Source organism: Numenius arquata, chromosome 29 (assembly GCF_964106895.1).
Source record: "Numenius arquata chromosome 29, bNumArq3.hap1.1, whole genome shotgun sequence".
NCBI classification, from domain to species: domain Eukaryota; kingdom Metazoa; phylum Chordata; class Aves; order Charadriiformes; family Scolopacidae; genus Numenius; species Numenius arquata.
The window spans coordinates 2,118,475-2,145,614 of NC_133604.1; the positions used below are offsets into that span (position 1 = coordinate 2,118,475).

The 27,140-nt window shown below is 64.9% G+C and overlaps 1 protein-coding gene across 1 annotated transcript; it reads right to left on the minus strand.

The window, feature by feature from the left end:
• Positions 1-170: 170 nt before the first annotated feature.
• On the minus strand, positions 171-25,642 carry KMT2D (lysine methyltransferase 2D). The gene is made up of 56 exons (XM_074164847.1): positions 25,594-25,642; positions 25,388-25,514; positions 25,069-25,298; positions 24,864-24,970; positions 24,618-24,780; positions 24,341-24,506; positions 24,139-24,253; positions 23,892-24,058; positions 23,199-23,771; positions 22,794-22,978; positions 21,859-22,709; positions 21,540-21,653; positions 21,024-21,134; positions 20,818-20,922; positions 20,431-20,612; positions 20,181-20,345; positions 19,962-20,071; positions 19,823-19,870; positions 19,525-19,740; positions 19,300-19,443; positions 19,096-19,212; positions 18,799-18,923; positions 18,177-18,366; positions 17,868-17,942; positions 17,465-17,569; positions 17,150-17,332; positions 16,752-16,836; positions 16,390-16,631; positions 16,019-16,104; positions 15,890-15,940; positions 14,036-15,745; positions 13,597-13,770; positions 13,363-13,511; positions 12,016-13,121; positions 11,017-11,982; positions 10,789-10,912; positions 10,609-10,696; positions 10,363-10,429; positions 10,002-10,234; positions 8,452-9,892; positions 7,265-8,385; positions 7,035-7,178; positions 6,795-6,959; positions 6,549-6,705; positions 6,383-6,464; positions 6,132-6,307; positions 5,410-5,558; positions 5,184-5,319; positions 4,966-5,105; positions 3,418-4,576; positions 3,118-3,254; positions 2,846-2,976; positions 2,477-2,762; positions 2,300-2,373; positions 2,077-2,185; positions 171-1,988 (listed from the first exon to the last, which is right to left on the minus strand). Exons 1-56 carry the CDS (start codon positions 25,640-25,642, stop codon positions 1,896-1,898), a joined length of 15,504 nt encoding a protein of 5,167 aa, XP_074020948.1. The 3' UTR covers positions 171-1,895.
• Positions 25,643-27,140: the final 1,498 nt, after the last annotated feature.

The window sequence follows — 27,140 nt, forward strand, 5'->3', positions numbered from 1 at the left end:
GGCACAGACGACCCCCTGGAGGGATGGGGGAGGGGACACCTCTGCCAGGCCAGAATTCCGCTGTCCTGGGTTCAACCTGCTGGGAAGGCCGGCTCCCGGTCGCCCCAGAGCCCCGTCGGACCCCCCAGCCCTCCCCCGGCCCCACCAGGGAGGGAAGCAGCCGCCTGGCTTCTCACGCGCTTTATTTTAAAATAACATCCAGTGGTTTCGGTATTGGTAAAAACAGGATTTCTACACGCCCCGGCTATGTACAGCTCTGAAAGTTAAATTTCTCGTATATTTTCTGTTAAAACTTTCTCATCCCCCACCCCCACTCTTGCTTTTTTGTCTCTTTTTTTGTTTGTTTTTTTTTTTTTTTCTTTTTTTTTTTTTTTTTTTAACATTTTTACCTTAAACCTTTTTGCAGCTTTTGACGAGTTGCGGAAGCAGCTTTAAAGATCGCCCCAGCCCCTGCCCAGCCCCACTGGGGAGGAAGGGGGGGGGGGGGGGGCACCGACCCCCTTCAGCCTCCCCCCCCAAACCCCGAGGGTGCCAGACCCACCCCCAGGGACAGGAGGGTTCCCCCCTCACGCCGTGCATTTGTGCGTTAAGAGATCCCAGCTCCCCCCTCCCAGGCACCCCGGGAGGGTCCCCCCTCCATGGTGGAGGGGGCAGGCGGTGGCCCCAAGGAGGCCACAGTCGGTGGCGGGGGGTTGGAGGGGGGCGCTGTGTTAATGCCCACTCACTGCTTCACTCTCCGAGGCTCCAGCCCCCACCCCCTCAGAGATTGGGTTTAAAAATGCCGCAGCCCCCTCCTGCCCCTGCACCCCAAATCTCAGCCCAGCAGAGCACAAAGAGCCCCCCTCCCTCCCATCTAGTATATATAATATAACGTATAAATAGATAAATAACCTTCCCCCACCCCCCTCCCTGTGCTGACAGCAAGTAGGGGGAGGCAGTACGGGGGCCCCTCCCCAGCCCCCCGCCCCCCCAGTGCTGAGGGGAGTGGGTCTGCCCCCCCCGTTCCCACCTCACACGTTGGCACGTCACACAGCTGGGACCTCCCGGGGCAGGGGACAAGGGTAGGGAACCCCCATCTCCCCCTGCTCCTCTCCCCATGGACCCCAGTGAGGGGGGCCTTCTGCTGCCACATCCAGAGGAGGGGGACGAGGTGGGGGGGAGAATGGGACAGACCCCCAGCTGCAGTAGGGGGAGGCTCTGCCCGGGTGGGTGGCAGGGGCTCACATTTAAAAACACCACCAAAAAAAAGGGAAAAAAAAAAAAAGAAAAATCTAACACTTAAAATGAGGTAGGTTTGGGTGCAGAAGCTCCTTGTGTCTGTCGGGGGCCCTCGCCGCAGGCGCTCCAGGGTCTCGCGCTCCGGGGTCTCGTCCACACGCACAAACAAAAAGAGATCAAAGGAACCGAGAGAGCTCTGGCCGCCGCCGCGCGACGGGGCAGAGCCCGGATTGTCGAGCTCAAGGAGTCTTGTGTTACCTTGGTAATTAGCGAGCAAATATTATTAGTTTTGTTTCTAAAAAAAAAAAAAAAAAAAATTAAAAATAAAAATAATCCAGGCCGGCTCCAAACTCGCTCCGGCTCCGCTGGGATCGCTCTGCTCCCCCGTGGCTCCCCCACGAGGGAGGCGGGCGGTGAATAGGTGGGGGGGAGCGTCTCTGTGGATCCCCCCCTCTTCCTCGCAGGACGAAGCAAAGAAAACCCTGAGTTGCCAGTTCGTCCGTCCGTCCGTCCCGCTCGGGCAAGGCCAGTGGCTCCGCAGCGGCCGCCCTCCCTGCCGGAGCCTCTGTGCCCTGGCCGCTGCTGCCTGCCCGGCTGCCCTGGCACCTCCTGTGGCCCCGGCGGGTCTTGGCGAGGTCTCCGAGGCGGGGGCTGTGGCCCCCAGACCCTTTTCGCAGTTAGTTCATCCACTTTCGGCAGTTCCAGGCTCCACAATGGCAGGGGATCTTGTGCTGATCGTCCTCGAAGTCAAACTGGTAGTCGTAGGTGAGCTGGGGGAAAATGGGGAGTCACCCACGGCACGGAGCCTGGCACTGCCACCCTCAGGCCCCCACCGGCCCCCCCACGCCCCTGCCTGACCTCCTCCCCCTTGGGGATGCGCCGGCTGGAGATGATGATGATCTTGTCCTCCTTGTCGAAGGTCACGACTTCAGCCACGCAGTTCGGGGCACATGAGTGGTTGATGTACCTGGGAGGGGGAGAGCAGGGCAGAGAGGTGCGGGGGTCAGTGCCAACCTGGGAGGCAGGACAATCACTGCTCCCTCTGGCGGGGTCCCACCACACCAAAGCCCCCCATGCTCACCTGGCCGGGCCCCCTGTCAGCGTGGCATCAATGACGTGCTCGTTGTTGATGCGGAACATGTAGATGCCACGGTTCTGGGGGGGAGAAGAGGGTGTCAGTGGCTGCATCCAGCCCCCCATATCCCACCCGAGTCCCTCAATATCCCACCAGAGCCCCCAATGTCCACCAGAGATTCACCTGCTCCTCGTAGATCTTCTCCCGACGGTTGGCCACCTCGTTGCGGATGATGGTACCAATGTACTCAATGACCATGGTGTGCTTCTCGATGTCCTTAGCTGCATAGAGCCCCAGTCCCTGGATGCGGGACCGCGCCAGGTAGACGTTGTTCTTCCATTCCGTCTTCAGGCGCCGGTACTGGGAGGACTTGGAGTGCACGAACTGTTTGCTGTAGGGTGTGTTGGTCTCGCCTGTGAAGGTGCTCTGGTAGGCCTTGGACATGCTTGTGCTGTTCAGGGTGTGGGGCCTGCCAGGGTATAGCGAAAGGGGGTCAGCGTTGAAGGATCTCCAGGGGTCCCAGCTCTTCTGGGGGATCCCAGACCTGCTTACCGCTTGTAGTGGGTGAGGATCTTGGGCTCGGAGCGGGCGCAGCCGGTGGGGTTGATCATCAGCGGCAGCTCCATCAGCGGATGGCGCCCGTAGCGAAACAGGTAGTTCTGGCAGCTCTCGACGCCAGGCAGCTGTTGAGGAGGGAGCAGAGGAGCCATAGGTCGAGCAGCAGCACCGCAGCCACCACAGCCCAGCCAGCGTGGCCACCGGCCCCTTTCCCAGTGGGGCTGATCCTCGGTGTGGAGAGGAGACCCCCCCTCCCCAGGACCTACCGACTCAGCGATGCGCAGCACCGCATGCACCGTGAGGCCAAACAGCTCCTCGCCCTTCAGGTACTCGGGGAAGAGTCGCAGCATGTCAGCTTCCTTCCTCATCATCGCCACCGGCTCGATGATGCGGTTCCAGACGGCTGCCGAGGGAAGGGAGGGTTGGAGCTGGGGACCTGCAACAGGCTGCCCACTGGTGCAGACTCCCACTCGAGCCACCCTGGGACCTCCCACTGCCCCATCCTCCCCATCAGCAGGATGAGGGGTGGAGGAAAGCAGCAGGGCCGGCACCTGCAGCTCCCTTACCCTGTGGCGAGGAGTCGGAGAAGACCAGATCCTCCAGGCCCTGCTCAATGACTTGTACGACGAACTCGGGGCGGCCATTGTTCTCGCAGATGGTGCAGCGGTAGCAGCAGCGGCGGTTGTTGGTCCGCAGGCTCCAATAGATGCGTGTGGCCTCATAGCCCACGGGGTAGAGAGCTGTGACGCTGTGGAAGTCAGCCATCTGGTGTGGCAGGAGCTGCCCGATGGCGTGGAAGACCAACCCACCCACGCGGAACATGTGGAGCCGCTCGCCACGCTGGATGATGCTGGCGATCTGCTTCACCTCGTCCCGTTCGATGTAGACGCGTCGGAAGACGGTGAAGCTGCTCAGCTCCTGCTCGCAGGGGCCCTTCAGTTTGTGCAAGGGGCAGAGCATGGTCTTATCCTTGAAGAACATGCACTTGGCGCGGATGGCGCAGGCAAAGTGGTAGACGCTGGGGCAGCGGATGCGGTTGCAGCTGTTGGTGGCCCCAGTTTTCTGGCACAGGGAGCACTTGGTGAGCAGCCCACGGTGCAGGGCCACCTCCACATTGATCAGGGCCCCCCCCTGCGTCTCGTAGACCTCCGTGGACCACAGGGCACAGTTCAGGTGGACCCAGAGGTCAAGGTCGAGGTTGAGCAGGCGGGCCGGCCCATCTGTGGCCCCGTCACCTTCCTCATGGCAGAAACAGCACTTGCGCAGGTCCCGTGGTACCTTTTCAGGGCGCAGGGTGGTGCCCAGCTTGTCGATGAACTCTGCGATCTCCTTGTCACCGTCCCGCTTGGCCCCCCCTTTCTGGATAGTAACAAGGAAGCGCAGCCGTTTCCACCGGACCCCCTTCCACTTCTTCAGCCGAGGCCGTGCTTCATCCCCATCCTCCGGTGGCCGTGAACGTGGCTTGAAGCGGGGTGGCGAATAGGGGGTTGCAGCCCCTTCCTCCTGGGGGGCTGGCGGCAGGGGTGATGGGGGGGCTGGGGCTGCCTCATGAGCCGCCTCAGGGTCGGGGACTCTGGCAGCCTCAGTGGGACTGGATGGGGAGGGGACAGAGGGGGACAGTGGGGGCGAGGGCTCCTGGGGCATGACGGAGAGTTGCCGCACGTCCAGGTTGGAGACATTGTTGACGTAGCAGTGGTGCAGGGTCTTCTCTGGCACAGGGCTCTCCTGTGGCATGGGGAGGGGGGCACGAGTCAGAGCATCCCAGGGATGGGGACCCCCAATCTCCCTGTGCATCATGGTGAAGGCTCCTTGGCCCTGCAGAGACCCCACAGCCTTCCACTGTGCTCCCAGCCCTGCAAGGACCTCCCCAACCCCTTCCACACTGTCCTGGGAGACTCGGCCCCCCTCCACAGGGGAACCTGGCCCCTCAGGGAACCCCTGCACCACACTGCAATCATGGGGGACCTACAGGTGGGGACCCCACACCTCTCTACATGGTCACAATTGGTCCCAAAGGGCCCCTCCTATACCCCCACGTAGCCACAACCTTACAGGTACCCTGATATCCCTCTCTCAGAGTCACAGCCCTGGGGGGACCCCCGCACCCCGCTGACCTGTCTGAGCAGTGTCAGGAGGTCCAGCTCGCCCTTAAGGCTGTACCCCGGCAGCACCGCGTCAAACTGCTTCAGCCACTCGGAGCTGCTGTCCGACACCTTCCCAGCCAGCATCACCTTCTCCTTGCCACCGAGTACCCCTGCAAGAGAGAGAGCCCGTCACAGGGTGCCCTGCCCAGGGACATGGGGGAGCCCGCAGGGATGAGGCAAACACTCACCAGCTATGTCTGTCTCCACCTTCTTGGCCTCAACCACAGCTGCTCGCATGGGGCCATCTGGGAACAGCACCTCATAGGAGCTCGGGATCTTCATGCTCAGCAGCTCAGCCATGGCCACCATTACCCCGTTTAGGTTCTGGGCAGGAAGATGATGGGATGGGTCCAAGGTCACAGATGCCACTGCTGAGACCCAAAAAGTCTCACCTCCCCCTGTCCCCTCGCTCACCTTGGCGGCTGCTGCAGACACCGTCAGCATAACGGAGACCTCGCTGCTCTTGCCCTTCTCCCACGAGGCAGCCGGGCCTGCTGCCCCCACCTTCCCAGGGGGAGCTCCAAAGGGCTCCACAGCCTCATAGGGCTTCGTGTCAGGGAACACTGGTGTGGGGAGAGGGGGGTCAGAGCTGCACAGGCCTGGCTCCACCAACAGCCATCCATAAGCCCACTCAGCCACCCCTGATCCCTGCAGAAATGTTACTGGGAATCCATCACCTCATATGAGAGAAACTGGTGTGCGGTTATGGGGACCCAGCACACAGCACTGACAGGAAACCCTTGGGGAGTGGCTGGGGGACCCTTGGGAACAGCCTGACACAAAGGCCATGCTCAAGGCTCTGATGGCCAAGTGCAGTACACCCCACAGACCCCTTCCCCTCAGCCCACAGTCCCCAAGGACCCTTCTCGTGCCCCACACATCCCTACCAGCCCACACATCCAGGAACTCCCTCCTGCCCCATCCATATACTGCACAGACCTCCTCCCACCCAATTTATGTGCCCTACAGACCTACTTTCCCTAACATACCCTTGCCTAGTCTCTACACCCTATAGAACTTCTCCTGCCTGGTCCATATACTCCATAGATCCCCTCCCCCCGGCCTGGTCAACACACACTGCAGACCCCTCCTGCCCTGCTCTGGTCCATATGCTCCCCCAGCACAGCACAGCCCACCTGGGATACTGGCCCGGGGGATGATGGGGATGATGGGAGACAGCACACGCTCCTCCAGCTCCGGCTTGGCCTCGCTGAGCAGGGGAAAGCGGAGCAGCTCCTCGCCCAGCACGCTCTCGGGGGATGAGGCAGGGACAATACTGTCAGGGGAGTCACTCTCATCATCACTCTCCATCCTGTAGGGAAGGAAATGTAATGGGCCATGGGGACTGGCGTGGGCCATGAGGGGGTCACTGCAGCCAGTGGCTCACCTGACGTCCTCGGTCTGGTTGTGCGGAGGGGTGGGCAGAGCTGCCAGCAGGTCCAGGCTCTTCACCTCCACAGCCGGTGTGTCTGTATGGGGAAGAGACAGGTGTCACGGGAGGGTGATATGTGGCAACAGGGACTCTACACCACCCTTGTGCCAGCCACACTCACCTTTCTGGTCATGAGGCTCGCGGGCTGCATTGGGGTCCTTGGGCTGCTCGCCCAGCTCCTCAGGGGCTGTGACGCCATTCACCATCTTCTGCTGCACGGAGGGGGGTGGTGTGGGTGGCAGTGAGGAGGGTGGCGTGGGTGGGTTGCTGAGGTTGTTCTGGGGAAAGACAGTGGGATGATCACAGTGGGGTGGCCCAGGACCTCCAGACTGTAAGGGGCACACACAGGGGAACAAGCACTCCTCACCTTAGTGAGCAGCTGGGAGTAATAGTCAGGCATGCTGTCAAGCACGGCACTGCCGAAGGCGCCCCGCAGCTGGCTCTTCCCATTGATGGGGCTGCTGCCGAAGGGTGCGAAAAGGCTGAAGTTGGCCGTGATGGTCGGTTCCGTCAGTGGCAGCAGCGACAGCTCCTGTGGGCAGAGTGGTGAGCAGGGGACGTGGGCAGCAGGCAGCCCCCCGCTATGCCCTTTGGCCCATGGCCATACCTGTTTCAGTTGCTTCACGAAGGCCTCGCCAGGACGTACCCCCTCGTCCTTCCGCAGCTTCTTGCGGGATGCTGGGACCCGCTCGTTGCCTTTCTGCACCCGCTTGGGCTTGGTAGCCACTGGCTTCCTGGCAATGGAGGGGTCCTGCAGAACAGAAGGAGAGCGAGAGCCGTGCCGAGCGTGGCACAGCAGCAATTGCCCACCATCCTGCCCCACAGCCCCTCACTCACCTCCCGGCCCAGCAGCACCGGCTGCAGCCGTGGCTCCATGCCGGTGCCCCGGCTCTCTGTGTGCCCATTGAGCTCGCCCGGGCTCTGCGCTGAGAGCTGCACGTTCTTGGCTCGCAGCAGCTTCTGCAGCAGGAGGTGCCCAGCCTCAGAGCGGCCACCTGGTACCAGCAAGCTATTGGCTTGGCCAGTCCTGGAGTCCTCGTTGGCCTCCGGCTTTGCCACCTCATCCCCATCCAGCTCACACTGTGCTGCTGCCGCCGCCACCTCCTCCTTCGGCTCCTGCTTCACCAACAGCACAGGGGTGTCTCCGGCCACAGGGGCCCCCTCCAGCACAGCCCCATTGATGTGGGTCTCACCAGGGTCAGCTGGGTCTGCACTGGGTGCCTCGGGGTCCCAGGGGCCATGCACTGGGTCAGGGAGGGTGGTGCTCGATGTGGGCGTCAGCCCCTGCTCCGCTGGCGCTGGAGGGCTGGGGGCCGATGCCAGGACCCCTGGCGACATCTTCTTTGGCTCTTGGGGGCTCTGCTCAGGGCTAGCCAGGTGCTGGGGTGCACGGCCCAGGGGTGAGGGGGCCAGCGGTGCAGGGAGCCGGATGAGGCCAGGCTGGGGTCCACAGGCAGCCACAGCTGCCTGCACCAGCTCAGCCAGGGGCTGCTGTGGAGGCTGCCCTGCCAGCGCACGTCCCTGCTCAGCAGCGAAGCCGCTCTGTGCCTCTGCTGGGGCACCCGGCCGTGGCTGGAAGAGAGGCCCCAGTGGGCGAGGGGGCTGTCGGGCGGCAGGGGCTGGGGAGCCATGGTCTGGGGCCTGCCCGGGGAAGGGGCCAGGGGGGCGGACTGCCTGGCTCTGCTGCAGCAAGCTCTGCTGGTGCCGCTGCACCAGGAGGGCCTGGAGCTGCTGCTGCTGCTGGGGCGTCAGGTGCCGCAGCTGCGGGTTCTTGGCCAGGACACCCTGGAGCTGCGCCCGGATCTGGCCCATCACTGGCCCTGGCACCTGCCCCAGGAGGCCTGAGGGAAGTGCAGCCATGCCCGGTGACAGCACTGCTGGCCCCGGTTTGTGCTGTCCAGGGCTCTGGAGCCGAGGGGGCTGTGGCTGGCCCTGCAGTGAGCCCAACGGCCCCTTGCCTGGCTGCTCCGAGGGCCGCAGTGCCTGTGGCATCGCCATGCCCTGCGCCTGGCCCGTCCCACAGCCCAATGGTGGCTCTGCCATCCCAGCAGCATCTCCATGCTGCTGGGACAGCTCGGGGCGAGTGGCCCCAGGGCTCTGCAGCGGCGGGGCAAGCAGGGTGCCTGGCTGCATGGGGGCTGCCCGCAGCACCGGCTGCGAGCCCAGGACGCCTGGCTGGGGGGAGGCCAAGAGAAGCTGCTGGCCCTGCCCCAGCTCAGCCTGGTGCTTGGGGTTTGGAGGCTCTGGGCCACCCAGGCTGGGGGGGTTGAGGGCTCCCTGCTGTTCCTGGGGGGCCCCATGCAGCTGCCCCCCACTCTCGCTGCCCTCAGCTGGCAGGGCGCTGCTGTCTGCTCCTCCGGGCTGGTCCTTAGGAGCCAGAACAACTGGGGCCGGCTGCATTCCCTGACTCAGGTGCAGCACGGAGGGGGCCTGGCCCGCTGCCCCGTGCTGTGGAAAGTGCTGGATCGGGGGCTGCCCCTGGCCCAGCCCCAGGAGCCCTGGCTGGGCAGCCGCTGAGTTCTGCTGCTGCTGTGGGGCCAGTGGTCCCCGTGACTGCCCCATCTGCTGGGACAGCACAAGGCGGTGGCCCAGCATCCCTGGAGTTTGTGGTGCCAGTTGGGGCGAGCCCAGCACCCGCTGCTGGTGGGGGGCCAGGAGGACCTGGCGCTGGGGTGGGGGGTGGCCCAGCACCGCCTGGTGCTGCAGCCCTGGCGCCTGCGCGTGGCCCAGCAAACCCGGCTGCTGCTGGGGTGAGAGCTGCTGCACCAGCAGGCTCTGCTGGCTGCCCATCAGCCCCTGCTGCTTCGGCACCATGGGCTGCCCCATTGTGCCTGGCTGTGGGGCTGGCGCCGTCTGCTGCTGCCCCAGCAGACTAGGCTGTCCCATCACGCCCGGCGGCTGCATGGAGCTTTGTCCCATCACACCCGGCGGCTGCATGGAGGCCTGTCCCATCACGCCTGGCGGCTGCATGGAGGCCTGTCCCATCACGCCCGGCGGCTGCTGCAGTGACACTTGTCCCAGCATGTTCTGCTGCTGCAGTTTCTGGGCCAGCTGCATCCTCTGGAGCTGCCTCTCCTGCATCAGGCGGCTGTCAGCAGCCAGCCCGCGGAGCGCGGGGTTCCCAGTAAAGAAGGCATTGGAGGTGCCAGGCACTGGGGCGCTCCCTACGGCTTGCTGGCCCATGAAGGACAGGCCCTGCTGCACAGCCATGGACACGCCGCCCTGGGGCAGGCGCAGCCCCCCAGGCTGTCCTGGCTGCTGGCTGAGGCCTTGGGCACCCACCACAGCCCCTGCTGGCTGCTGGACACCGTGTGCTGAGAGCAACTGCCCAGAGAGCTTGGATATGAGACGGGGGCTCTGTGAGGGGCTCAGGGCCATGACAGCCGAGGCCTGATGCTGGTGCTGCTGCTGCTTGTTGCGGTACTCGGCCATGAGGTTGGTGTGCTCCTTCTGCTGCTTCCGCACCTGCCCAGGACAGTGGGACATTAACGCCAGGGATGGCATAGAATTAATGCCAGTGAACATGACACGTTTGTGCCGGGGACAGGGCGACCACCCGCCCACAGAGCCCTACCTGATCCAGCTGCTTCTGGATCTTGCTCTGCTGCTCCGTCACCAGCTTCAGCTTCTCAGCATCAGCCTCGGGGAACTCCCGCCCAGCTTTCTTGGCAGTGCGCTGCTTGGCACAGAGGGCTTTGCGTGACTTGCGATGTGCCCCGATCTGCTCCTCCAGCACCTTCAGCTGCATCTGCAGGAGCTGCTGCGTGTGGAAGAGCCACTCCTCGTACTGCCGCTGGTCGGCCTCATCTGCAGGAGCAGGGAGAGGGCTCAGCTCAGCAGGGACCCCGGTTCCAGATCCTGCTCAGCCCAGGCTGTGTGGGCAGGACGAGACCCGCCCAGCACTACCCTGGTGCCCCCAACGCATTGGTACTCACTAATGACGCCCTGTGCAAAGGTGGGTGGGTTGGGACGAGCCTGGGTTGGGTCAGTGCCGCTCCTCTCCTGGCAGAAAGGGGAGCATTGAGGACATGCACCACATCTCGTCCCCTCCTCACAGCACCCCCCTCCCCAGGGGACTGTGAACCCATCGGCCAGAGCAACTCCTGCCCAGCAGGGACCCAAGCACCAAGGCAGACAGCCCCAAGGGGACCACTGCCCCCGTGCCTGGACACCCCACTCACCTGCCCGCTCCCCACCAGCAAGTGATTCTGCATCTCGGAGACAGCTGGGCCCCCCGAGAGCCGCTGGGCCAGTAGGGAAACCTGTTGCCTTTGCGGGGGGACACACAGACAAGAGATGAGCTGGGACCGAGATGCCCTGCCCACCCCAGGCCATGCCCCACAACCCAGTGTCCCCCTTACCTGTTCATGCCTGGGGCCACCCCAATGCTGCCCTGAGCCATCACCTTCTTGATACCCTTCAGTGCCACCATCTTGGCCTTAGCAATAGGGTCCATGATGTCCTCAGCTGCAAACTTGTCCAGGTCTGCCCAAAAAGAGTCAGCAGACAGTGACACAGTGCATTCAGCCCTACGCCCCGCACCTGAAAGGACCCTGTGCCCCCCAGAAACAACCGCCTGCAGCCCCTACCTGTATCCGGGAAGAAGCTGTTGGCCAACTGCTGCTGCATGACAAGCTGGGGGGGCTTCAAGCCCAGGGTGGGCGGCTGCACCCCAGCCATTGGCTTCTGCACCAGCACCTGCTGCTGGCTCTGCTGCGGCTGTGCCAGAGCCACCTGCACGCCATGGGGGGCTGCCAGTACGTGAGGCTGCCCAGGGGCCATGCCCATGTGGGGGGCCAGCGCTGGGCCCTGCTGGGGTGTGCCGAGCCGGGGGGGCTGCGGTGGCATCAATGGTGGCCTGGTGACCAGCCCCAGCTGGAGGGGAGACTGCGGGGTGCCCAGGCGGGGCGGCTGCCCCTCAGGCGGCTGCCCAGTTGCTGCCGTGTGCAGCATGGGGTGCCCTGAGGCCGGGAGGTTGGGGGTGCCCCGGGGCAGGTGGGCTGACATCTGCTGCTTCTTCTGCAGCTCCTTCTTCTCATGCTCCAGCAGGTCCTCGATGAGCAGGGGCAGCTCGCTGGCCACCAGTGAGCTCTCCATCTTGTCCAGGTCATCGGCTGGCGACTGCTGGGCACTGCCCAGGCCCAGGGCTCCACCATCCAGCTCAAACTTCTCCAGTAAAGGGTTGCTCTGGTTGCCCAGCTGGGCAGGGGCCAGCCCGCGGCTGGAGCCAGCATAGGGGTCCTTCTCTGGCACGGGGACACTGGCATGACTACTGTTAGCAAAGTGAGTCAAGCTGAGGCGAGCAGGGCCAGCCCCGGGGCCCAGGAGGGTCTGACCAGATTTGAGGCCTAGCCCCAGCGAGGCAGAAATCTTATCCGTGCCCTGCAGGGCTTCCAACTTGACAGGCACCGGGAGCCGCTCAGAGCCACCGGCAGTGAACTGGCAGGGAGAGGTCTTCAGGCAGCCATCCTCTAGCTTGGGCTTGACATCAGTGGGCAGTGAGCCTGCCTTTGCCTCTGTGCCCTGTGCCTTGAAAGCCGGGTCAGGCGCCAGCGCTGTGCCCGTCGGGCAAGAAGTGGGTCCCAAGCCCACCCCCGTCACCAGCCCTTCCTTGGGCACCTCCTGGTCCTCCACGGATGGGGCAGTGTCTTTGCTGTCTCCAGCATCAGGGAGCTTCAAGCTGGGTGCTGGCAGCTCTGTCTTGAGCTGGGCTTCACGCTCGGCTTTCTCGTTGGCCGACTCGACCAGGCGAAGGTGCTCATTGAAAATGTCCTTCTTGTCCCCAGTGTCCAGCTCGGGGTCAGTGTAGGCCAGGAGGTCAAACTCGTCGCCATTCAGCAGGTCATCGAGGTGAGGGTCTGCTGTCTCCAGACTGTCCAGGTTGTCCAAGTCATCATCCCCTTTAGCCACGTCTGGATCCAGGCTCAGGTTGGCCAAATCATCATCGTCTTCCAGGTCTTTGTGGGAGCCAAAATCATCATCCAAATCGGGCTCCACTGGCACCTCACAGGGAAGACGTCCCCCCTCAAGGCTCAGGTGGCTCTTCCCCAGGGTCGGAGCTGGTGTGGGGTCGGGTGCAGGGCTGTCCTTGGGTCCCTCAGGGCGGAGAGTGGGGCCAGAGGACAGTGGGCGCGGGGGAACATGCTGCAGCTCCAGGCTGGGGGCCGGCAGTGGCAGGGAGGCAGCCGCTTTGGCGTGAGGCTGGTGGTGGCTGTTGCTCATCTCGGCACCCTGTGGGGACGCGGGCGGCAGCGGTACCGGCATCTTCGGGGGCTGCAGCGCCGGGGTGGGGAGCGCCTGCATGGGCACCACAGGGGTGCAGAGGGCCTGGGGATTGCCCTCCTCCCCAGGCAGGTAAAAGCGGGGCCGGGGTGCCTGGGGGGCGAAGGGGGAGCCCATGACTCCTCCGGATCCCTTCTGCACATTGTGCCGCAGCTCGATGAAGGGGGCACCCAGGGCAGTGGGTGAGGCAGGCACCACCTCAGTGGGTGCCAGCAGGCGGGTGGCCAGGCTGCCCACAGGGGTGCTGGCAGCCGGTGGGGCAAAGCGGGAGGCGACGGGGAACCGCAGGGCTGAGGCTGCCTGCTGCTGCTGCTGCTGCTGCTGCCAGAGGTGCTGCTGCTGCTGCTGCTGCAGGGATGGTGCCGGGAAGACCCCACGGGGGTAGAAGGCCTGGGGGGGGCCCACCACCGTCCTGCAAGACACCACGGTGTCAGGACCGGATTGGTGCTGCTACAACCATGACGCACCATATGCGGCACCCCAGGGATCCCAACCCCCTCAGATCATGCCAGAAACCCCACAAAACCACAGGCACCCCATCCCCCCTGGGTGATCACAAGCAAGACCTGGGGAGGATGCAACCCACCAGGGGCAAGCCCTGCTCGATTCTAACCAGCTGCAGCAAACCCTTTGCCCCACTGCTGGGCACTCACCTCCCGTTGATGTCCAGGGTGGACGGTGTGGCTGCTGGCGGGGGCCGGGAGAGCCGCTCATCCTGAGTGAATGCTCCCTGCACCATGACAGAGCCAGGCAGCTTCCCGGTGCTGGCGGCGGTGGCCAGCGTCCCGAGGACACTCTTGTCCTGGAAAAGGAGGGAAGGACACATCATCACCCAGTCTGTCCACCCCCAGTCTCCCAGCAGAGCTATCTCCCCAGAGCCCTCCTACCTGTGCTGGCTGGTAGGGGGCCATGCCCCGGCCCAACTCGAAAGCCTGGTTGCTGGCCTCGGGGGCCCAGCCTGCCGGCGAGGAGGTGGTGGCTGCAGCTGCACTCTCCTTCTCCTGCCGCAGGCTGTTGCGTTGGATCTGCTGGCGGATAAGCAGCTCGCGGAGCCGCTGCCGCTGGGAGGAACCAAGTGTTAGGACAAAGAGCAGAGACATGGGAGTGAAACCAGCTTGTCCCAGGACCCAGGGACAAACCACACATGGAGACCACTTTGGATGTGCCAGTCAATGCCCCCAACCCCAGGTGTCCATGCCCCCACCGTGCCTCTGGGGAAGGAGCCACAAGCGGAGCCGGCCTCCTTGACCCCACCAGTGACCGCAGAGGTCCTGGTTCCTCCCTTGAAGCCAGACAGATACGGCCCAAACACTGGCGAGCGCTCACCTGCCGTTGCTTCTCCAGCTCTGACTGGCTCATAGTGCCAAGGGTCCCGTCCTGGCTGCCAGGCAGCTCTGCCAGGTCCCGGTTTGGGGGTGCTGAGAGTCCTGCAGCCACCTCCTCCCTCTTGTCAGTTGGTGGCCCCAGCGTGGCTCGGGGCAGGAAGGTGATAGAGACGTCCTGCTGCTGTGGGGCAGCTGGCAGCTGCTGCGGCAGCACTGAGGGTGGCCGGAGGGGTGAGAGGCTGTAGGTCTCAGCAGCCGCAGCACCCGGCCCCAGCGGGCTGCCGGTTTGGTGAAAACCAGGGGATGAGGCGTAGGCTGAATTCTGGGGCTTGCCGGGGATGTAATGGCTGTTGATCCCATGAGGCTGGTGGGACGGTGAGCCCTTGAGCGGCTCCGAGACAGTCGGGGGGAAGGTGAAGCGCATGGGGGGCTGGCTGCCTGGGAAGACACTGGCGCCAGGGGAGCGGGCGAAGGGGGGTTGCTGCCCACCTGGCGCCTTGGTGTGGGGCTCACCCACCGGAGTGCCCCCAAAGCTGCCGCTGGCCGCTGGGCTGTGCGAGAGTGGCACTGACTTGAACCCTGGCTCTGGCATCTGGGGCCGGGGAGGCTTGTTCAGGGGAGTGAAGGGGTCCCGGGACTGGGGCCGGGAGGGTGGCTGGGAATAGGGGTCCGGGGACTGGAAGCGGGGGGTGACAGGGGACTGGCAAAAGGCTTCATTGGAGAGTGGGCGTGGGGTGACGGGGGACTGAGAGCTGGACTGGGACTGGGGGCTGGCGGGGATGCGGGAGAAGGGTTCTGAGGGCAGGGAGCGGGGTGGGAGGGCGCAGCACGTCTCAGGGGGCTGTGGCCGGGGTGTCAGTGGGGGCTGTGAGTAGAGGTCTGGGTAGGGTGACTGGCGGTAGAGATCGGGGTGGCTGGGAGGTGAGGGGGCCAGGGAATGCGGGTCAGCGGGCCGATGCCCCAGCCCTGGGCTCTGCGGCTCTACCTGAGAGACCCGTGGGGTCATGGGGGCTTTGAAGACATCAGCTGCCTTCAATTCCGCAGCGGAGAGTTGGGGGCCACCTGGGGAGTCCCCATAGCCTGTGGTGGGGGCATAGCCGGGCGAGCAGACCCCTAGGCTTCCCCCTTCCTCTTTCTTCACCTCCAGGCCCTTCTTCTGCTCCCCGAAAGGCAGGGGAGAGAGCAGAGCCTCAGCAGGCCGGGCCCCAGGGCTCCCTGGCACGGAGAGGTTGTCCAAGGAGGGACAGCGGGGTTTCAAGAAAGGGTCGGGGGTGCTGGGCTGGTGCCGGGGGGTGCCAGGTGGTGTGGGGTGGAAGTCAGGGGGTTGAGAGCCGGGGACAGCACGAGGTGCTGTGAGGGGCTGGGGCTGGCCAGGGAAGGGCTGGAAGGCAGCACCTGCTGTGGGGCTCTGACCCAGGGGCGAGGGGAAGCGGGGCTCCAGCGTGTAGGCAGGTGCTGCGCTGTAGGGATCGTGCGAAGGCACTTGGGCAGGGGATTGGGGTGGGAGCTTGAGAAAGAGATCGCTGGGTGACTCCGGGCCCCCTCCGGCACCTGTCGGGGGCTTCAGGAAGCCCTCGCCGGCAGTGGGTGGGCTGCCAATGTAGACAGGCTGTGCCCCTGGCGGCACCGGGATCCGCAGGTGCAGCGAGGGCCTCTCCGGCTTGCGCAGTCCCTCCCCTTTGGTCTGCTTGTTGATCTGGCTCTCAGCCTGCTGCAGAGAGAGCCCGGCCATCAGGGGACCCATGCCTACCTGCCTAATGAGCTGGGGAAGGGGCTAAGGAGGCAGGGGGTGGGCCCACCACATCCCCCAGGGCTGGGCCAGGGCCGCTGGGCACCTCCCAGTGCCAGCACGTACCTTTTGCACCTTGTTGATGCGATGAGCCGCCCGGTTATCTTTGGCCTTTTGCTAACAAAAACACGAAGCCAGCTGACTCGCAACCCCTGGCGCCCAGGACCCCCGCCCCAGCAACGCCCCAGCACTCACCAAATAGGGGGCTTTGTCTGTGGCAGGGACCTTCCTCCAGAGCTTCATGATCTGTTTGCAGCGGCTTGACCAGTCTGGGAGTCCGGTAGCAGCAGATGAAGAAGAGGAAAGCAACATTAGTCCATCCCTGATGAGCCCACTCAGGCCCTTGGCAGGTACTCATCCCCTTTACATGTGGACATGGCCCAATGGCCAGGAGCTGGCACCAAGACGGCCCCCCCCCCATCGCTACAAAGAGCGCTTCAGTGCGGCAGCCAAGCCCTGTACCAGAGCAGACAGGATCTCCCCTCCGAACAGGGACTAAGGATGTTACGCTGCACCCAGCTCTCCCTGCACTCGCCCTGGCCGCAGCCCCCCTAGAGCCCTACCTGGATAATCCTGCTTGAGGTTGGGGAAGTTCATGTTGGCGTAGAGGACGGGCGAGATGGTGGAGAGCTCACCCAGCTCCTCGTCCTTCTCCCAGCGCTGCAGGCTGCGCTGGTTGTAGGACAGCCCGTCACCCTCGCCCTCTGTTGTGGGTGTCGTGGGTGTCGAGGGGGTGGTGGCAGCCGAGCTGCTGGCCCAGGGGCTCTCAGGCTCACAGTGGTCTGGACTGAAAAAGCCACTCCGCTCCCTGGGTGGGGGAGAGTGTGTCATGGACCAGAAGAGCATGACAAAAGAGGGGGTCCTACAACACCCCAAGGTTGACTCTCTCTAGGGAGACCAACTCCAGCTCCCCCAGCTGCCCGCATACCTGTTGTCAAGGAACGGCGACTGGCAAACTCCCGAATACGACTCCAAAGAGACGGCTCCGGAGAGTGAGCCCAGGGAAACGTTCCCTGCGTGGGAAGAGAGAGGCGTTGCAAAGACAGCAGAGCTGGGGCTCAAATCTGTGCCTGCCCCGGGGGCCCAGCAGCCCTCCAACAATACAAGTTCCTCCTGTACGCCCCCAAAACGCTTTCAATGTTCTTCCCTACAGCAACAGGGAAGACCCAGGAGTCCCATACTGCAGTGTTCAATCAGCTCAGCCGCAACAAAGACACAGCATGTTGGCTTTCCCGGAGCTGACAGTGAGTCCTGCCCTTCTCCCCCACCCACCAGGACCCCCCTGCTCCCCACAGTTCAGCTTGGAGCCACGGCACCTCCACCCACCCTGCCCCGGCAGCTGGAGATCTCCCTGCAGGAACGGCCGCTGCGCCCGGCTGGGGTCCTGCCCTGCGCCTTCAGCCTCCATCCCCGTGGCCACACAGTTGAGGGGCTGCTCCCCGCGCTCTGCTGAACCCAGCACATCCTTGAAGAGCTGTTGCACATCTTTGCTCTCCATTTTAGGCAGCTCTGCAGGGCGGGGGGGGGGGGGAGGAAGAGCTAAGCCACCGCAGGCAGCACATAGTGCAAATCTCATGCCAACAGGAAATGGGGAGAAATCTGAGGGTCCCGGCTGCCAAGGAGGAGCAGGGGGGGCCGCACCTTCCGTGGGGATCTTGTCGAGGTCAGAGCTCAGCGCACCCTCGCCCGGGGTGGCCGGTTTCTCGGCGTCTGCGGGGTCAGGGGAATCCTTCGGCTCCTCGGCCCCTGAGAGGAGGAATCGGCAGGTGCCCTCAACGCCGCGGGACCCCCAGCCCAGGGCAGCCCCCGTCCTCCAGTCCCGCCGCACCACGTGGGGGCGCTCTAGGTGACACTCTATGGTCACCAGCACCGGAGAGACCATAGAGCTCCCCCCACTTCCCGCCCCGCCTAGAGCGTACTCATCAACCATAGAGCGGTTCCGTCTATGGCTGCAAACGCTCCAGCCCGCCTCTCGGACGCCCCGCGGAGGACTTTGTCCGTCTCGCACAACCCGCCGATACGGCCGGGGGTCCCCGGGGCTCACCCAGGTCCTCGGCCTTCGCGTCGTCCTTGCCATCATCATCAGGAGCGGCGGCACTGCCGTCGGTGCTGTCATCCCCTGCGGGACACCTGGCCTCAGCGGGGCCAGGCCTCCCGGGGAGGGGGCGGCCCAGTGACCCTCCACCGGCCCCCAGGACCCTCCTACAGCCCTCAGAGTCAACGGCAACCCCAACAGCCCCCAGCATCCTCCAACAGCCCCCTGTGTCCACGGCAACCCCCAAGTTATCCCCACGACCCCTCTTTTCTCAGGGACGGTGACTGGGGTCCCAATCAGGCTCCCAGCCGCACTCACCTCGGGGATGCGTGGGGGTCTCCCTCCTGTCGTGGGGGGCACCCTGCAGTGCTCCAGCCAGGCTGGGGTCCCCCTTGGGTCGTGGGGCACCCTGGCCCAGGGAGGGGCGGGCGGCCCCGTCCCCCACACCACCCGCCGCCAGCAGCGCCTTCCGGCTCAGGTCCATCAGCGCTTTCCCAAAAAATGCCTCCTGCCGGAGGAGTGGAGGTGCCGTCAGCACCACTGCATCCCTCAGGGTATCCCCGCTGGCCATCCCCACCTCCACACACCCCAGGACCATCTCCGTCCAGCCCCCAGGGCCACCTTCACCCCAGCAGGGTTAACTCCACCCCCATCCACGGGGCCACCTCCACCCCCCCCTCCCCCGAGGTCCTCTCCAGCTTCCTCCCTCCACCAAGGGCCATTTCTACTCTGCCACCAGCACCACCTCCATTCAACCATCAGGGCCACCTCCACACACCTCCCCGGATCATCTGCACGCCCCCCCCCCAGGGCCACCTCCACCCCGCTCCCAGTGCCACCTGCATGCCCCCCCCCCCCCCCCGGCTCATCTGCACCACCCCCCACGAGCTACCTTCATTCACCCCCCAGGGCCACCTCCACCCTTCTCTATCCATCCCACCTGCAGGTAAGGGGGGAACATGTCCTCCAACTTGCTCTTCTTCCTTCCCCGGCGCTTCTTCTTCTCGTCCCCCTCTGCTGAGCCCAGATCTAGGCTGCCCTCGACTGGGAGGTCCCCTGGAGCCCCTGCAACAGCCATCCTGTTAAAGCCTCCCCCCAAAGGAATTTGGGGCTGTTCTCGTGCCACAGGAAGGGCTTGGGTAAAGCACCATGGGACACAAACCACAGTCCCTTCTCCATCCCCAGAGGACAAGCGGGCAGGGGGCCGGGGAAGGGAACGGCTGCCACTGGGCCCTACCATCCTCCGGGTGCCCCTCGGTGCTCAGCCCCTCTCGTCCCACTTCAGCCAGCACTGCCGAGACCTTCTTCAGGCGAGTGTGGGACTTGCGCTGCCGCACCATGAAGCCGCCAATGCCTGGTGAGCAGTGGAAGAGGAGGTGGGGGGTCACAGTGCGACCTGGGGCGAGTCCGACCCTGGGGGGTGGCCCTAGGTAACACTCACCGGGCCGGTACGGTTTGCGCTTCCTCTTCTTGCACTCCTCCGGGTCCTCCAACCCCTTCCCCGAATCCACATCAGCCCCGATGTCACGGTCAGGGCTGGCCGGAGCCTCCAGCTTGATCTCACACTCCATGTGCTCTACACCCACTGCTGGGGACACACACATTAGTGGGGTCCCCTGGCAGCCCCACACTGTACCCCTCCAGCTCGCCCGCCGGGGAAATGCACCTTCAGCTTTGAGCAGCTCATCGGCATCCAGGTCACCATCCTTCTTGTCATCGGGGCCCAGGGGGTCACCCCCCTCCAGCCCCCCATCTCCATTCAGGGTCCCCAGTCGGCCCTTGCGCTGCCGCCGCTTGTGCAGGGGTGACAGGGAGAGGTTGCGCAGCACTGCCATCCCTGTCTCTGTCAGCCACACGCCCTCAAAGCGGAAATACTGGGGCTCTAGAGGGACAAAAGCCAGCGTTGGGGAAAAAAGCATGGCCCGCAGCACCGACCCCAGTGCCGATTTTGGCACCGCGTGTACCTGACTCCTTGGCCTTGACTGAGGCGATCTCTGGGGGAGGCGCAGGCACTGCAGAGGGAAAAGCAGACAGGGAGGTGAGTCCCCAAGTCCCCTAAGTGTCCCCCAAACCCCATGGGCTCCCCCCACCCTGAGTGCTCACCGGCCAGCTTGACCACGTAGGGCTGGCAGGCGCTGCAGTCAAAGCCTTCATCTGCAGCCTGCTCCACCTCCTCCTCTGTGAAGAGGCTGTTGCATGCTGCGTGCAGCCACCTGCAAGGCAGTGGGGGCCCGTCATGCACCCCGGCTGCCCCATGGACATTCCCAAGTGCAAAGAATCAGGAAATCTCGCTTTGGGAATCCCGGGGGCCACAGTGCTCACCGATCGCAGTGCCGGCACTGGATGAGCAGATCATCCTCCACATACTTCTCGCGGCAGAAGGGGCAGACGACCAGACTGGCGCAGGGTGCACAGTGGGTGTAGTTGTTCTGCCACTCACAATGGAAGCCAGGGGAAGCCGCCCCACACTGCACGCAGCACACACACCTTCGGGGGGGGAGGGGGTGGGAAATGAGGGGTCAGCACCAGCCCTGAGCCCTGCCCCCAGGCTCCCCTTGCGCCCCCCACACACCATTTGCACTTCCAGCCACCCTTGGGCACGGTCTGCAGGGGGGGGTCCAGACAGTAGGTATGGTAGCTGATGTCGCAGTCATCACAGAGCAGGAGCCGGGAGGGGTCAGAGGCTTTGCCACAGACCTCGCAGACGATGCACTCCACGCAGCGCCAGCCCTTCAGCAGCATCACCTTTGTGATCTGGGGACAAGAAGGGCAGCCACGTGAGCCTTAGGCAGAGTTGTGGGGGTCCCTGGGCTTGGGCAAGGCCATAGGGGACATCCCAGAGCATGGCACAACCTCGAGCGCATGCCCCAAGGGACATGGCCTGGCTCTGTGGGTCCCTGAGGGGCACGGCACTGTACTGTCTGCCCAGCGTGGGGCCAGGGATCCCAGTTACCCTCACCTTGCTGTTGACACAGTAGGGGTGGTAGCACTGGGAGCACTGGGAGCAGGCAAGAAGGTGGCCCTCAGCTCCACGGCCAAAGCTGCCGCACACCACGCACATGTCCTGGAGAAGAGAGGCTGTGAGAGGAGCTGGTGGGGGGCAGGAGCTGAGGGGGGACACAAGTCTCTCCTGTCCATCTCTCTGTCCCACAGCACCCCGGTTACCTGCATAAGCACAAACTTGTCAGTGTTAGAGAAGAGGACAACCGTATTCTGCATCGTGTCATCGTCATCCTCGTCCTCCTCCTTGCTGGGTGAGCTCTCCACATCGGCAAGCTGGGGGTAGAAGAAGGGGCTCAGCATTGAGGACCCTTGCTCTCAGTGCAGTTTGGGGGGGGGGGGGGGGGTGGTGGTGTCAGCCACAGCCTGGTGCTGAACCAGGAACACAGGAACACATGGGGGCAACAGACCCCTGCTCGCCTGCAAGCCAGCCCCTCTCTGGGGGGCAGCTGCACACCAGCCATATGCTTGTGGAGTGAAACCCCCAGAAGCACAGCACAGCCCCAGGCAGTCTCCTCCCCTCAGGACCCCCACCCACCCCACCCTAAGGGCTCCTGAGCCTTTCCCAGGGACCGGGATGCTGGGGAAGGGGATGGGGGGAAAGGGACATGGCTCTCAGCCCTGCCACCTAACAGCTTGGGGACCCCCTGGCCCCCCACCTCTACCCCAGCCCGGCCTTACTGCTAGGGTGTCAACAGACGAGGTGGTTGACTTCAGGCGCGCACGGCCCCGGCCCCGGCCCCCGTGGGACCCACCTCGGGGGCGCCTCCTCCCAGGGAAGCTGCTGCTGCGACCCTAGGGCCAAGGGGAGAGGGCAGTTACAGCAACCCGGGGTGGGGGGGCCAGCCGGACCCCCGCCACGCATCCTGGCTGGGGCAGGGGCAGCAGAGGGGCACGGCCCCCATCCCACCCCTGGCCCTCTCCTACTTGCCACAGGGGCAGCCCAGGGAAGGGGACACGGCCCTGGCAGGGCTGTGAGGGTGGTAGGTCCCCCCAATACCTGCTTGACGCGGGAGCGCCCTGGGGAGCTGCGCCGACGGCTCTTGTCCCCATCTCCCTTGGCAGCCGGCTCGAAGAGCAGCGAGTCATCCGTCTCGGCGCCCAGTGGCAGCGACCCAGCATCCTCCTTCTGCAAGCTGGCATCAGCCGAGGCTGGCCCCAGCTCGAGGGACAGTGACCCCCCACCTTCGGGATCCGGGGAGCCCAGCAGCGGCTCCGAACCCGGGAAGCTGCTGCTGGTGTCCCCCTGGCTCAAGTTGGAGATCTCGTTGAGGATGTCAGGCTGGGGGCGCAGGGCAGGGGCCTCAGGGCCCCCCTCATCTCCTTGCCCCAGCAGCTTCTCCCCAGTGGCACAAACCTCCATGGGGGTCTCGGGGCCCAGCTCCTCTGGCTCCAGGAGCAATGGCGATCCCTTGGCTTCAGGGTTGCCCCCAGCCTGACCTTCCTCCAGTGCATCCTCCTCACTCAGCAGCAGGGAGCTCCCGCTGGCACCCTCCCGCTCCAGCCTTGGTGCCTCTTCCTCCTCCTCTTCCTCCTCCTCAGGCAAGCCTGGGAAGGGCCCCAGCTCTGGGGCAGGGCTGACATGGGGGCCACCTCCAGGGGGGCTGGCTGGTGACTCCCCCTCACCACCGGCTGTCTCCATCTCCTCATCCTCAGGGGACTCATTGGGGGCTGGGGTGCAAGCAGGGGAGCCCAGGGAGGGTGGCAGGGAGCCGGGGGGCTCAGTGTCCATGGCGATGCCAGGGCTGCCGGGGCACTTGGGCAGAGCTGGGGTGGGCGGCTCAGGCACCTCATCCTTCTCAGCATTGGGCGAGGAGGCTGGGGGGCAGGCGGGTGAGACAGCATGGAGATCTGGGGGGGTGGAGAGGAGAGGATGATGACACCACAGCCCCCAGAAGAGACAACCCCTACCCCCAGCACATCCCCAAAGCCTACCTGGGGGAGCCGGGGGTGGGGGTGCCGTCTCAGGGGGGAGCAAGGGCTCCGGCTCCATCTCCATCTCCTCCTCAGGGAGTACCTCCGGGGCCAGAGCTGGCACTTCCTCTGCCACAGCCACCTCGGGGAGGAGGCCTGCGGGACGGGGCCGCAGGTGAGGGGGGCACAGGGGTCCCCTCCACCCCCTGTAACACCCAGCCTGGGGCTGAGAGGCAACAAGCATCGCCTCAGCCTGGCTCAGGGACTTCCCCCCCACCCAGCTCCCAATGTACCCCCAAAATGAAGCAGTAAAGCATGAAGTCAGGGTCAACAGGTTGAGGGTCACACAAGACCACTACTGGGAGAGGACCCAGGTGTGAGAACCCTGCACCCATAGGGGACAACTAGAGAGGAAAGGGGACAGACCCAGACGTCCTCCATTGATTACCTGGTGGCTTGGGGTCCTCCTCAGAGAGTGGCTCGTCGGGGGGCTGTTCTTCAGGGGGCGGCTCGTTGGGGGGTAGTTCTTCAGGGGGCGGCTCGTCGAGCAATGGTTCATTGGGGGGCAGTTCCTTGAGGGGAAGTATGTTGAGGGGCAGCTCATCAAGGGGTGGATCACTGGGGGGTAGCTCCTTGAGAGGGGGTCTGTCAAAGGATGGCCTCTCAAGGGGCAGCTCATCAGCTGGCAGCACAAGAGGAGGGGGCTCCTCGGGGGGCTGCACAAGAGGAGGGGGTTCCTCGGGGGGCTGCACAAGAGGAGGGGGCTCCTCGGGGGGCTGCACAAGAGGAGGGGGCTCCTCGGGGGGCGGCTTGTTGAGGGGCAGTTCATCAGGGGGCACCTCCACAGAGATCAGCTCGCCGGGAGGAGCCCCACCATCGCCCAGGGGTGCCTCCTTGGGGTTCCCCCCTGACTGCATCTCCTCATTGCACCCTGCAGGCTCCGGCTCAGGTGAGGGGACAAGCATATCCGTTGGTTCACTGCGGTCAGGGGATGACAACCTGGATGGGGGAACCATGTGAGGGGAAGGGGGCTCAGGCCACCCTCTCCCCAGGGTCATGGGACACAAAGGGGACACCCAGCCCAACACCTCCCCAACCAGTCACCCCAACCCCACTCACGTCTGGGCAGGTGGGTCCAGCAGTGGCACGTGTGCCACTGCCCCATGGGTGCTCTCAGCAGTGCGGCGCTGCTGGCAGCCCTCGCACAGAGAGTAGCTCTGGTACCACTGGCAGCCAGGGTCAAGCCCTGCGGGGCGCCGGCCACAGTCTGAGCAGACCCGGCAGTTCTAGGGGGAAGGCAGAGGCATGTCAGGGGTGGGTAGAAGGTGAGGGCACCCGTGTACTCTATTATGAGAGTAGAACGCACCTTGCACTTCCAGGAGTCGGTGGGGAGCCCCTCGATGGCTGGTTCCATACAGAAGGTATGATAGCCCTTGTCACACGCCTCGCAGACCAGCATCATGGAGTCTTCACCGGGCTGCCTGCGGGGTGCAGGGGGAAGGGTTAGGGCTGCATTCCCCTCCCATGCACCCCTCGTTGTCCCCCCTGTTGCAGGGACGCGAGCTCACCTGCACGTTTGGCACACTTTGCACTCGGGGCACTGCCAGCCTGAGCGTTTGCGGGGCGTCAGGGTGATGTCCAGGCAGGCCCCATGGTAGTGCTGCCCACAGCTGGTGCAGAAAACCAGGTCCTGCAGGTCCCCCGGCCCATCACACACTGAGCACCGGGCATCCTCTGGATGTGAGGAGAGAGAAAGGCTGTCAGATCCACCCCCTCGCCAGGCTCTGCCTCCCTAGGGCCCCCCTCCAGAGCGGGAGGGGACCCGTGACCCCAGCCCACACGGACCCATCTGCACGGCCTCAGCCACGTGCTCAGGACACAGGAGCCGCAGGGTCTTCATGGACTGGAAGCAGCCACTGGCAGCAGCACAGGGAAAGTGGTAGAGGTGGGGGCAACCGGCTGCCCAGCATGGGATGGTCGCCCCCATCCGCTGACAATGTTCACATTTCTGAAAGCAGAGGAGCCCGGTGGGGTCAGAGATGCTGTCTGGGGCCGGGCTGAGCCCTCACCACCCCCCCACAACCTGCTCACCTGTGAGATCCCTGAGAAAACAGCTCTGTCCACGCCAGTCAGCCCCGCCGCCTCCTGCTCCACACCGGCCGACCAGGCTGCACACCAGCGGTGGACCCAGCAGTGCCCTGTGGGGACGGGGTGTCAGGGACAAGGTGGGGTCCCCAGGCCAGGCAGGACACCCAGGGAGGCAGGATGAGGACTGCAATGCTGTGACTGCACTTACCTGTCGACTCAAAGAGCTGCGCTGGAGTTACCCGCTCGGAGAAGCCGATCTGTGCCAGGTGGTCACCTGCCGCCTCCAGCTCCTGGGGGAGCTGGCCAGGACCCTCGAGGGGCTTGTAGCCCGCCAGCCGCTCGGGCCAGTCAGGCGCTGGCTCAAAGCGCTGTAGCTCCCGCTGCCCGTGTGGGCTCCAGTCCCCACAGTTGCAGAGGGCGCAGCGGCGGGCTGGTGTGCTGGGGAGGGAGGGAAGGAAAGGGGGTGTCATGGACACGTGGGACCCCCAACCAGCTCTATGCCATGCCCGAGCCCCGCTGTTCCTCACCTGCTGGCCTGGGGAGGTCCCTTTGTGTCTGTGCTCTCTGGCTCCGGCCCTGCGGAGGCGCCTTCGGGGGGCTTCAGGGGGTCCCCCTCCGCGCTGCCCATCCCCTCCGAGGCCTCAGTCCCATCAGCTGCCAGAAGAGTGGGTGTCAGCCACCCTGGTTTGGGGGACTCAGCCCCCCCCAGCACCCTGCCCTGCCCCACGCTCACCTGGCACCTCTGTGTTCTTCTCCTCGCTGGGCAGCTTCTGTTCGTCCATCCTGCCTGCGGCGTCCCTCAGGGGAGGCCCGCAGCTGCGAGGGGGGTGAGATCCATCAGCACAGGGGCGAAGGAGCCCTTCCCTGCCCCCACCCACAACCCCCCACCCAAGGGACAGGGCAGCCCCCTCCAACAAGTTCATGGGGTCTCCGCATGGCAGAGGCGTCCCTCCCTGCCAGGAGCAGGCAGCACGTCACAGTTCCCCGGGGTTCCACAAGACCTTGTGTCCCACAGTGGGGATGGTCCCCCCCAATCCCCTGTCACCCACTGGCCCCCAGGTCCCTCCCAAGTTGGAGTGGGGACAGCACAGCAACACCCTGGGGCAGCTCCCCACTGATGAGCCCATGCAGGAGCTGGGGCTCCATGATCTCAATTAAAACCGGGGGGGGGGGGGTGTGTGTGTGGGTGGGGAGTGACCCCGACTCCACGGCACACCAGCACCCCAAGGGGTCACCAGGACCCCGATGAGGCCCCAGACCCACACAGCAGAGGCAGCACCAGCTCTGGTGGGAAGGGAAGCTCTCCCAGTGCCCATGAGGAAGCTGGGACCCCCCCAGTGCCTCCTCCTGCAAGACTGGGTGGGATTCAGGGTACAACAATAAAGTGGGGTGCCCAGGGTCCCCCTGTCAGCACCCAGCTGCTGCCCGTGCCTCAGTTTCCCCAGGGCAGGCATTGACACGGCTGAGCCCCACAGGCACTGGGGTGGTCCCAGAATGGGTGTGGGGGGGGTTCACCCCCAAACACCACGACAAAAGCTAAGGGGAGGCCATGCCCCCACCCTCAGCCCCGACCTCACCCCCATCTGCCAGTACTTCACATGCACCCGACAGGGGGGCCAAGCGGATGCAGGGGGGAACCCCACACTTGACTGCGAGCCACGCACGGGGGAGAAGCCTGGGGAACCCCCCTACTCCGACACAACCAACGCGCTGGGGCAGCTCCCGGCACCCCAAAGCCCTGGCTGCCCACCGAGGTGTGGTGGGTGGGGTCGCAGGGAGCCCCCGGCCAGGAACAGTGGGGTCCTGGACCGGGAATGGGGGGGCGCCCCTCGCCAGCAAATCCGCTCCGGTTCCCCAGTAATCCTGCGAAGGGGGATTAGGGCCGCCCAGGGGCTACTGCATGGTCCCCGGAAAGGCCTCAGCACGCACCGGGGATGGGGGGGGCGGCGGAGGGGCCCGGCCGGCCCTGCCCGGGGCTCCGGGGGGACTGAAGAACCGCGTGGGGACACCCTCCCCCTTCCCCGGTACCTCTGGGCCGCGCTCAACCCCCTCCCCTGTGCAACCGGACCCTCCGGGACGGCCTGAGCCAGCCAGGCCAGGTGCCCCGGCCCGCCGCGGCCTACCCAGGCACCGGGGCCCCAGAACGCCGGGCCCGGCCGTACCTTCGTTCAAGCGGCGGCGCGGGGGCCCGGGCCCCGCCGGCTGCCCGGGCGGCGGGCATCGCCGGTACCGATAGCGGACACAAAGGGAGCCGGGGGCCGCGCTCCGGGCCCGGCCGCC

Coding starts and splice junctions, on each gene's coding strand:
- KMT2D (XM_074164847.1), bottom strand. CDS start 25,642: ATGGACGAACAGAAGCTGCCCAGCGAGGAGAAGAACACAGAGGTGCCA. Junction 20,072..20,180: donor CAGTGCCGGCACTGCGATCG/GTGAGCACTGTG, acceptor ACTGCCTTGCAG/GTGGCTGCACGCAGCATGCA. Junction 19,444..19,524: donor TGAGCTGCTCAAAGCTGAAG/GTGCATTTCCCC, acceptor TGTCCCCAGCAG/TGGGTGTAGAGCACATGGAG.